Source organism: Panthera pardus, unplaced genomic scaffold (genome assembly GCF_024362965.1).
Source record: "Panthera pardus isolate Hobbes unplaced genomic scaffold, ASM2436296v1 HiC_scaffold_16, whole genome shotgun sequence".
In the NCBI taxonomy this organism is placed as follows: domain Eukaryota; kingdom Metazoa; phylum Chordata; class Mammalia; order Carnivora; family Felidae; genus Panthera; species Panthera pardus.
In genome coordinates this window covers 59942899-59954715 of record NW_026526721.1, presented here as the reverse complement: position 1 = coordinate 59954715, position 11817 = coordinate 59942899, and the positions used below count along the sequence as shown (strand labels likewise).

Genomic DNA, 11817 nt, shown 5'->3' with positions numbered 1-11817 from the left:
CCCCACGCCTGCCTTCTTTGCGGGCGGAGGAACTACAACTCCCAGGGAGACCCGGAAGCAGCCTTGGCAACGGAGCGGTCTTTCCAGCTTTGCCTTGGTCCGGGCCTGAACCTGGAAAATGCTGCTGGCGCCCCAGGATATGTCCTCTTCAAGGAAGAGGACGGGGCCGAATCGCTGGAAACAATTTACCAGGAAGCCGAGTCCCAAGGTGATCCATCCCAATCGGGAGCTCTGGTGGGTGCGGGGACCGACCCCGTGGGCAGCCGAGCCGGGCTGCGCTTCCTCCTTCTTCCCCCAGGGGCATCCTTACTTGGCTCCCCCTTGCCTTGACTGCCCTGGAGCCAACATTGCCCTGGGGAAGGGGGCCTATGAACTTTGGGGTCTAGGTACCTTTTGGCTTTGATGGGCAGTACCGTGAAAGAACTGTTTCCATCAAATGCTTTTCACAAACCGGAGAGGTCTGGTAGCACCCATCCGGGTGAAGAGAATTCGCCAATTCCCTCGCCTCCCATTCCCACGCCCACAATTTTAGGGAAGTTCCCACACATTTCATTGTTTTAAAAAAAGGGGTTCCAATTTTAGATCTGTATTGGAAGGGGAAAGTCTTCACGTTAAGTCCTACGCCTCAGAGTCCTCCCCTTCTAATTTTACATAAATTATCAAAAATGAACTCAAGAATGCAAGTGGATATTGGACAGACCAATACTTGATTCACTTAAAAATTTCTGAATTCACCAACATTCAGAAAAATAATTCCTTTTTATATCTGTTACCTCCTTGGATGCATTAGCATCCAAAGACATGGATAACTGATAACCCCATTTTAAACTTGAAGCATACGCAAATGCCATGTGCAAAGTCGCAGTCACACGGTGTGTGCCGTCCACAGACTACCTTTTTAACAGTCACAAAAATAAATGCTTTAAATGTGAGAGTACTAAAATGGAGTGGCTTCTCAGCTTTCAGCTCCTGAGCAGTTTCACCAGCTGTTTTCACCCTCAAGTTACACTTTCTTAAAAAAATATATTCTATAGACAACGTGACCTTTCTTAGGGCTCTAGGCAATTGAGCTTGCAGTTTATTTTAAATATACTAGCTAAATAATGCACCGGACGTAGTCCACTTGGTGAATATCTTGCCCAGAATACGGGAGGGTGGAGGTAGGAGGATTAGAGAGACTTGGAAACAGAGTCTGCTCATATTGTAATGTAGTAGTTTCACAATAGATTGGATCTCAAATAGGTTATTGGTATAGACTTGATTATGAAAGGTAAAAACTTGGGTCAATTTCTTAAGACTCCAAAAAGGAAGGATTTTTGCTGCCAGTGCTCATTGTAAATGCCTGGAGGATAAAAACGTAAAAGCACGAGGGCTTCTTAAGGTTCAGTTGTTTTAATAGCATCAGCTCTTTGTTGCAGTGAAAAAGCCACTCAGTTGTCCAACTGCGTTGATTAGTTATCTTGAGGTGCTGTGAAGGTGACGTATTATGTGAGAGAGTATTATACTTTTCCTTCTTCTGTGTGACAGTATGTTAGTTGAGATATTCCCTTCTTTATTTAAAGACCCACCTGAATTATTAGCAAAGCAAATACTTACCTCTATTTGTTAAGTGACTATTAGAGGGAATTTTACAAGCTTCTAAGAGTTACAGAAAGTGAAGAAAGGAAGTGTCTTACTGGTCTGGTTTCTAATTTCATATTGATATCTGACTGACATGGGTAAAAATATTTGTGATCTTTACTTCATTTTCTGCTTTGTAAAACAGTAGAAGATTGCTTATCCCTCATGATATGCACCGCCTCCTCTCCCTAGTTGTTTTTGGACCAAATAATATTCCTGCTGTAGGTAAGATAGGAAAGCCCCTGGCTACAGGTCATTTTTGAAAAGAGGGGCCCAGGGAAAGGGGCATACCCTTCTCCAAGCAGATTTGCTTCCATGATATTTGAATGATTTGGCTCATGAATTGGCGCTTGTTTGGGTTTTTATAAGATATGATCATATCTATCATTCCTCTATTTTGGTTCTGGAGAGCTTTAAAAAAAAAAAATACTGACACCTGGGGCCTATTCCAGACCAATTAAATCAGAATCTCCAGGTGGGCCTAGGCAGGAGACAAAAACAGAAGATGTCCCAGAGAAGGCTCCGTGTTTTTTCCTCTGACCATCTCTGTGTTCTTTTCTTGCTTAACTTGCTAGTGAAATGCCTTGAGGAAAGAAAAAGGACACTTTTCCATATGCTTTAGTCAGAAGGATAGATTAAAAAGGCAAAGTTGATAAAGTTATTGCTGTGTATTAATATTCTGTATATATTATCTACAGCCTGCCTTTGACCCTGACAATGTGGAACACTGGATTAAGGTAAGGATATTGCACAGTTAGGATAGGAAGAGAGTTAAGAGTCAGACATAATCAGATGGAAAGGAATACTAATCTCCATTTTGCAGTTTTTATTCTCATGTTAACTACGTTGCCTTAGTTGTGTTTTTTTAAAAATTTTTTAATGTTTTTATTTATTTTTGAAGGAGAGAGAGATAGAGCATTAGTAGGGGAGGAGCAGAGAGAGAGGGAGACACAGAATTCAAAGCAGGCTCCAGGCTTTAAGCTGTCAGCACAGAGCCTGATGTAGGGCCCAAACTCACAAGCCGTGAGATCACAACCTGAGCCAAAGTCGGATGCTTAACTGACTGAGCCACCCAGGCACCCCTGTTGCTTTAGTTTTATATTCTTTAGTATTTTTTTTCATTCTGTTGCTTCTCATGAAAGTGTGACTGACAAGAAAATGAATATAGACATACTCTTTCAAATGCTGTGAGGATCACGTGAAGAAGATTAAAGGAGCAGGAGAGGAGAAGCTGTAAGAGAGGATGTGGCAGCCTTCCTAAGATATTGGAAAGACTGTCCTGTAGTTACATTGACCTATGGGACCAATGAATTAGGTGAAAGCTATGCATGCATCATAAGAATTTTCTAATGACTGGAGGGATCCAAACATGGAGAGGGCATTCTCCTAAAGAGATGTGTTTTCTTTTTTGTTTTTTAATGTTTATTTATTTTTGAGAGAGGGACAGAGACAGAGCATGAGCAGGGGAGGGGCAGAGAGGGAGACACAGAATCCAAAGCAGGCTCCAGGCTCCCAGCTGTCAGCACAGAGTCCAACATGGGGCTCGAACTCACGAACCGGGAGATCATGACCTGAGCAAAAGTCGGAGGCTCATCCGACTGAGCCACCCAGGCACCCCAAAGAGACGTATTTTCTATCAATGGAGGTATTCAAGTGGATTCTAAATGGCCACTTAATGTTAGACTAATGAAGAATATGTTTGAGCATTCTATGATGAGGGGATTGGATTAGGTAACTTTCTGAGCACTCTTCCAGGCCTGAAATGTATATTTTTGAATGCAAGTACCATTTAAGTTGAAAGTACCATTAAACTACTTCAGGTGCCTGCCTCTGAGTGTCAGCTTGGCAACTTGCCATACTCAATTCATTTGTGCAGCATATGTTTCAAAGTCATGCAGCATTTTCCTGGGAAAATATCATTCTGCCTGGTAGTATTTTGAAGAGCTATTACTTACCTAAATTGACAGGCATTATGAGCACCAGGCCAGATGGAACCTAGGCTAGATGTAATCAATGTTATTTATCCAGACAGTATTTATGAAGTGCCTTCTAGATACCAGTGCACTCTGTTGGACACTGAAGATAAAATAGTGCTTGGGGCAGGTACTCTCTGCCTTCCCAGAGTTAATAGTCCAGCAGGGGTTAAACAACTTAAAACTGTTGGGAGAATTAAAGATGTAATGGAACCATGTGGTGGGGGACACTAATATAGATGGGCCAGAGAAGGCCTGCTGGCTCCTGTGGAAGGTCTGACTTAGAAGACAGCTAAAATGGACCTGCCATTGTGGAGGCTAGCCTCTGGGAAGCCCACTCCTCAGCCTCATACTAGGCTTACTTAGTTTACATGTCAGTGCTGAGAGTTCAGTGCCAGACCCCTGCAGGGCTTAGTTGCACATTTAGTTACCGTCTCCTCCGGAGGGGAAGATTTAAGTGGCACAGAAGGATAAAATTGTGCTCTGACTTTCTACACCATTTTCCTCTTTTATGCGGTTGACAGCTTCATCAGTTAGATCTTTTATCATTCTTCTAAAACTTGTGCAGTAGCTCTGTCTCAGTTATGCCCTCAAATCTTCCATCTCAGAAAAACCCCCCAGTAAGTCCTTACTTGACCCTGCATTCCATTCTGATTGTGGTACATCTTGTTGTTACCTAGTGTCTTTGGGTGTATAGCCTAGACTCCCTGCCCTTTCATTTTTATTATCCTCTTGTGTCTACAGTAATTTCCCTCCCTGTTTCTGTTTCTCACCACAGAAATGGTTCTTATAAATGACTTCCTGATCAATCCTCTGTTATCTTCTTCATTCTCAAACTTTGTAAGATTTGTTTGATACAGTTATCACTTTTTTTATTCTAGAAATCCTCTCCTTATCTTTTTGTAACAGTCTTATCTTGCTTCTCCTATTATTTTTCTGTTCATTCCTGTCTTCTTCTCTAATTTTGTTCCCTACTGTATCCCAACTCTGGATGTACCCTAAACAGTTACAACCTCCGGACCTAAGACTTCAAATCCCCTTAAGTGGACCACCGTCTCAAAATCAGCTTAGACCTTGTTACATGGAAGAAGGGGGAAGAGGTATCTGGAAAGGGTGTGGAGCATAGTGAAGTTTGAGAAAGGGCTTTCTTCAGAACAGAAAAGATCACCAGGCAGCACTGGGGGCTTGGCTAAAGCAGGTAACTAAAATCTTATGTGATACCAAAAATTGACAGATCAGATTGATCCAGACTTAAAAATTCTCATTGGAGAGACAAAGATACAAGAGATTTGAGGCTTATATAAGACAGTAGCTGAATATCCATGCAGAGTAGGAAGGAGAGGACCTTTTAAAGGACTCCTAAGTTGGGAGGAGAAGACATATAGTGACTAAGGACTTGTTTAGGTGCAACACCAATCTAGTGGAGGAGGGGGAGCAAAAGAGGCCAGCAGACAGGAAGCTGATGAGGGGAAAGGGGTTATCAGCTTTGGGGCTGAACAGTGGAAAATTCTGTGTGATGTAGTGCAGGATGACCAAGTCAGTAGGTTGCTGAAGTACAATTGAGAGGAAGGCCATTGGAATATAGATCAAGCAAACTCTGAGGCTGAAATGTTGGTGAGTCTTCCTCAGAGATGTTGAAGTCACTTAGAATCAGGCAGATGCTTGAGTAGAACTGTAAGTTCTAGGGGAGCTCACCCAAAATGCCAACAGTTCACTATGATTTATAATTTATCCTCATCCTGATTTGATACACTGACTCATCTTTTTACTCCTGTGTATTCTGTTACTTTGTTACTTAAGCTTTCTGAACATTTTCATTGATTCTCTATTCTTGAACCTTCAGTGATTCTGCATGCCATCCAATGAAACTCTGTAAATTCTAGATGGGTGTTTAAGTCTCTCTGTCAATCTACCTGTAATATCAGTCAACCCGTAACAGCCCCTTTGCTGATACTCTGTGTGACTCCTGTCAGGCTGGTCTCCTTCCCATCTATCTTACCTTCACTTTGACTTACACTGATCTCCCCCCTCCCCCACCAGCCTGGAATATTATTCCTCTCTGGTGTGTGTGTGTGTGGGGGGGGGGGGGGTCAATCCAGATCCTTCCCTTAAAGTCAGCTTGAGATGCACCTCTCAGTGAATAGCTTCCCCTCACCCACCTCAACCGCCTAATCCCATTTTATCTAATACTTTTTTCTTTGGAATTATTTTGGCATTCATACACAACAGAAACAGCATCAAGCATTTGCTTATATACAGAGTGATGAAAAAAGAATTGGGCAGTTTCAAAAATATCTTACTCCTGAAACTATTATATATAAACATGCAGTTTGTACTTGAGGGTATATTAAGAATCTTGTGCTTGTACCTCCGAACGTTGAGGAAATTGGAGTCCATTGTAGCTGTTGTTTCTGCCATTGGGTGGACAATGGGATTGATGTGTGCTGTGGGACATGAGGAGCTCATATTGAGCATTTATAAGATCATGGGAATAATTGAGGTAGTTCCTTTACAAATTATATACTTGCATGTAACATAATTACTGAGTAACTTTACTATTCAAGTAACTCTGTTCAGGTTTTCAGGTTTTCTATGTAATCACCCTGTGTTACTTCAGAACTATGAGTTTTTTCTTGCACACATGGCATATGAAAAAATAGGTAGGTAGATGAAAGTGAACTCTCTGAAAAGTCACTTTTAGTTTTGTTTTCCCCTTAATGTCCACTAAGGTAGTAGGAACGAAGCTCGCCTTCAAGCCTTCAACCAACTTACTTAAAGAATAAGTTGTTGGGGCGCCTGGGTGGCTCAGTCGGTTGAGCGTCCGACTTCAGCTCAGGTCACGATCTTGCGGTCCGTGAGTTGGAGCCCCACGTCAGGCTCTGGGCTGATGGCCCAGAGCCTGGAGCCTGCTTCCGATTCTGTGTCTCCCTCTCTCTCTGCCCCTCCCCCGTTCATGCTCTGTCTCTCTCTGTCTCAAAAAATAAATAAATGTTAAAAAAAAAAATTAAAAAAAAAAAAAGAATAAGTTGTTAAGTTGACACTGTTTGTTTTAGTGAAATATAACTTAAGATAAACCTCTTCCATTTCTCACATATTTATTTTGAAAGAAATGGTAAAGATGTAATATTTTAAACAAGGAATACAGACAATTTCTAATCCTTAGTATCATCTATTTTTTCCCCAAATTTTCATTTTAAGTGATATCCCAAACACTTGCTTTGTCAGAGCTGAGCAGACATTTCTCTTTACTCCCTTCCTTGTAAGTTATCGGTCTGTGCCCTTCTTCAGTACCCAAATCAGTCTTCCCCATCTCCAAGTTCTCTACCTCCTTTGATAAGAATCTGTACAAATTCTAACTCACATGAGATGACATACCATACAGAGTTCTTTCTTTCATTCATAGCCTGAGGAACTGAGTCTATGATCTGGGTTTGTTTACTTTTTGTTTGTGAATGTTGGTTTAAAAACTGAAAGTTGATCTATTTTATTTGCACATTATTTACATATATATGTATATAGCATATACACACCTACAGAATATGTGAAATTCATCATGCTGTCTTAGAATGTTAAAACCTTAAAGGGAAGGAATATATGCCCAGCGAATTGTGACCATCTACTGAATGGCATATTGACCATCATAAATTTGGGCACATCAGAGACCAAGAAATAATGTGGGAAACAGATCTCTCCCGAGTGATCTCATAATGAGTGAATGATATTTTCTTTATTTTAACCCTGATTAGATCGTGTTTTCTTCTGATTCCTATCTTTTCCTGTGTGTTCTATTTTCCACATCTTTTTCAAATTACCTTTGGCTTTTCAGTTTTATTCCTCTGTTTCTAATTCAAACTTAATATATGAAATCCTTGAGAATTTAAATGGTAAAGTCCCTGGCAAATTTTGGCAGAGGTACTACCAGTTTTTCCATGAAGAGCAAGAGGAAAAATCATTTCCAAAATAGGTCAGGCAACAATATAAACTTTGGGAAAGTTTAGCTTTTTAAAATAAATCCTGCATGTATTCCTTTTTTCAACAAACATTTATGGGGCATCTGTTACATGTACTGGGGGTTTCATGCATGAAAAGGACAAAATGTCTGCTCACATTCTACTTAGGGGAGACAATAAATGGTAAAATATAAGGTCATAAGTGCTACAGAGAAAGAGCAGAGAAGGAGAATAGGGAGAGCCACAAGGAGGGTGGTTACCTTCCTTTCATGTAGTGTAGTTCGAGAAGGACTTAGGATGAAGGTGATATTTGAGTAAAGACTTGAGGAGGCAAGGGAAAGTGTTGTTTGGCTATCGAGGGAGAGCAGTTCAGCAGAGGGGGAACAAATGCAAAGGCCCTGAGGTGGGACCATGCTTGGCATCTGTGAAGAGGAATGAACCAGTAGATCAGTGTGGCTGAAGTTGAGTGAGCAATGGGATGTAGCAAACAAGAAGGTTGGAGAGCTCACCAAGGGCCTCATGGTACAGGACCATGAAGCGCATTGGAAGGACTTTGCCTTTTACTCTGAGTAAAATACAGAACAATTGAAGAGGTTTTTTTTTTTTTTTTTTTAATGTTTATTTATTTCAGAGAGAGCACGAGTGGGGGAGGGGCAGAAAGTGAGGGAGACACAGAATCCACAGCAGGCTCCAGGCTCCGAGCTGTCAGCACAGAGCCTGATGTGGAGCTCGAACCCACAAACCGCGAGATCACGACCCGAGTTGAAGTCGGATGCTCAACCGACTGAGCCGCCCAGGCACCCCAAGAACAATTTAAGAATTTTGAGTGGAGTTATGTTATGGCTTTCATTTTAAAGGGACTATCTGCTGTGATGGGAGACTATCACAGAAAACCTGTCAGGAAAGTGCAGTGCCTTGGACCAGGTGATAGCAGTAGAGGTGACCAGAAGGGGTCAGATGCTGGATATAGTTTGAAAATAGAGTCAACAGATTTCCTGACCAATTGGATGTGGGGTAAGAGGGAGAGACTATGTTCAAGGAGGACTACAGGGTTTTCATCCTGAAAACTAAAAAAGTGGAATTGTTACTACCAGGTGTGGAGGAAAGCAAGTCTGTGGGGAGGGGGAAAGTCAGGGATTTAGTTGTAAGATAAATTATTTTTTGTTGTGCAGATAAATGCAAATATGAACACAGTTTGCCCACCTCCACCAATCCCATGAATTGGGCCACATTTTACTGTTGAATTAAAACATTCTGGATGACTACCGTTCAGTGACTCTATCCCAATTTTATTGAGCCTATAGTTTGTTTAATATATGATGGGAGGTTCATTTCAGGGGTAGTAATTTAAGGAAGTATAGCTACTCTGCCTCTGGTTCATATTCGTATGCAAATCCTAGTGGCGTTGGAGCTAATAAAATATTCTATTTTTTATTTGAAATAAAATATCCAGGTGTCAGGATCCCATCACTAATGCTCTAAACAAAAATTATCTACAGTCTAAATAATCTTTTGTTCAAATATAAGCATTGTGAATACCTGTTAAAATTTGGCAACATATTGTTGTAAATTTCATGTTTAAAAAATGAAATTATTTGGGGTGTTTACACCTCAGAGTTCCTTCAAAAATGGAAAAATGGAAGTATTTTAGTAGTTGGTAGAAAATCAGTTCCATGAGCAGGAGAAAAATTCTTTAGCCCTGGACAAAGTTGTTGTCATCTTAATGGATTTCTTTTTTCTGTTATATTGAAGAGGGTGGAGAAAGCCTCAGAATTTGCAGTTTCAAAAGCATTCTCTGCTAGAAATTCTGATTTATCCAGAAGGCTTTGGAGCCATATCATAGATTTAGAAACACCGGAGCAAATAGAGGATCATGATGAAGTCTATGCAGAAGGTAAGAGAATACATTTTTTGCTGCAATGTAAACAGTTCTTTAGAATACAATTTATTAAAGCATAACCTGTAGTGCATTTCAAAGTACAGAATGGAAGCTTTTCTTTCTCTTGCTGTTAATTTTTGTGTCTTTCTATCTTCCTGAAACTAATCTACTCTGGAGTAAACTCCAGTGTTACAAGTAGTGCTCTATTTAAGGCCCATTTTGTCTCCTGAAATAGAACCACATTCAGAGGCAGTTTGATATGGCACAGCTAACTGGTGAGTGCTGTAAGGTATTAGTCCTGTTACACAGAGGGCAGCATGATAACTTCATCTGGTATTATGAGATAATTTGACCGCTAGTTTGTAAATCCACTTTATTCCTTATGAAGAGAGTCTAAAACTGATCTAACCTCCCTACCTTCCCAAAGCATTTACTCCTCTGGAATTTAGTATTTTAGTTTCTCATGCTCTGAGAAGCTCCAGCACTTAGGGATGAAGAGATCAGGAGGAACCAGCAAAGAAGACTGGAAAGGAGAGGCCACAGAGGTAGGAGGAAAGTCAGAGTGGCCATCTCCTGGAAGCCAGCTTCCATTTGGATTATCTATGTCTCCATTTATTCAGATTATGTCTTCGTTCAAAAAACATATATATAATTATTCCTTTATGTGTATGATTATTTGTATATCTATATAATTTATTTATAATGAAAATTTATACATTCGTAACAAAATATATATTTATTTTATATATTATATACATGTCAATATATATATACAATTAGTACTCTGAGCCAGGTACTATTTTAGATACTGGAGGAACAGGTTATGAACAAGAGAGGCAAAGCTCTTGCTTTCATGGGGTATATATTTTAGTGTAAGAATAAAGAAAACTGAAAGAATTATTAGGTAATGATAAATCATTCAAGTTTTCACCTGAATAATAAGAAGGAGCCAGCCAAGTGGTGATGGAGGAAGGGCATCCCAGACAGAGGGAAAGGCAGCATCAAGAGTTGAAGTACAGACAAGCTTGGTGTGCTTAAGGAACTGAAGGAAGAGCAGTGTGGCCGGAGCTTCCCAATGAAGATGAGCTTGCAGGAGTGAGCAGAAGACATATTACATAGGGCTCTTATAGGCCTGGGAAAAGAATTTAGACTTTATTCTGAGTATGAGAAGACATTGAAGGGTTTTAAGCAGAGGTTTAGCAGCACAGTATTTGAATTATATGAAGAATGGATCATAAGGAAGAAAAGGAGGGAAAAGGGAGACAAGTGGGAGGCTATTGCAGTGGTCTGGGTGAGCTGTAATGGCACTTGATCTTGGTGGTTGGTAGTATTGGAGATGGAGAAAGGAGATTGATTCAGAAATTGGCAAGGCTACATCTTGCCCACCCTATCTCCTAATCCACTAGTGGGAATGCACAAAATAGTGTTTACTTACCCCATTTCCCAAGCTCCCTTTACCATGAAACTCTTTTTATCCTGAAGTCCATATTCATATCTTGAAGAATTAGTGATACACATTAGAAAGTACTAGTATACAGACAGAACATGGTTTTCAAAGGTTTGTATCCTTTTTTCCTTTCTCATCAACTATCTGTTAATATTCAATAAGAACCAATGTTCTGAGGAACATTCTTTGAGAAATTCTGCTTAATGTAGCCTTAGAGCCTCTGATCCAATATGAGGTATTCCTACAGTTGAACCCTCTAAGAGAAGTTCCCTTTCTTTTTTCTTTTGGGGCACTTCATAGTAAATCCCTGTTTACTAATGAATGACATTTAGCAGATCTGAGTTAGTCTACACATAAATTATTATACACATAACTGCATGTATTACTGTACACAGGGTTACTCAGTAAATATCTGTCCCCTTTCTCTTCCTGCCTCTGAAAGCCAGTGATATTTGTTATGAGTATACTTTTCACACTTAGTTTCTACTACCTTGATTCATTTTTTTCTGTTTCATATGATATGCATTGCTAGCTGTATTAAATGCCTTTTGGCATCATTTCATGTAATAAACATTCCATTCTCTCAGAGCTGTGTGATAATGGTAATAACGATGGAGATAGTGGTGAAATATATACTTTTCCTTTTTGAAAGCCCTCTGACCTACCCATGGAGCTGTCTGATAATGACGACAGTGATGAAGGTCATGCTAAAGTAGACATTTTCTCCCATACCTATCTATTTAAGAAGATTTTCTGAATATCACTAGGAACTTGGCTGCCAGGATGTCACACTGTTTGATTTTCCTCTTACCTCAATGGGCCTCTCCTTCCTAGTCTGCTCTCCTGCTTCTGCTTCAGCTCTTTAGCCCCTAAACACTGGAGGTGTTCAGAGCTTATTCCTGGAACCAGTCCTCTATCCATCTTCCTCCTTCGGTGATCTTGTCCACT

At 40.3% G+C, this 11817-nt stretch overlaps 1 protein-coding gene across 5 annotated transcripts in view; it reads left to right on the top strand.

The window, feature by feature from the left end:
* The first annotated feature begins 1 nt into the window (after nt 1).
* The window catches only part of CCDC191 (coiled-coil domain containing 191), an 89248-nt gene continuing 77432 nt past the window's right edge, over nt 2–11817 (top strand). For 4 of the 5 annotated variants that reach the window (XM_053903355.1, XM_053903356.1, XM_019448413.2 and 1 more), the window contains exons 1-3: nt 2–208; nt 2319–2357; nt 9296–9437. In XM_053903355.1, coding sequence (XP_053759330.1) covers nt 119–208; nt 2319–2357; nt 9296–9437 — 271 coding nt within the window. In that variant the 5' untranslated portion in view covers nt 2–118. Of the gene's footprint in view, nt 209–2318; nt 2358–9295; nt 9438–11817 lie in introns of those variants that run through there. The other variant, XM_053903357.1, reaches the window with a different exon arrangement.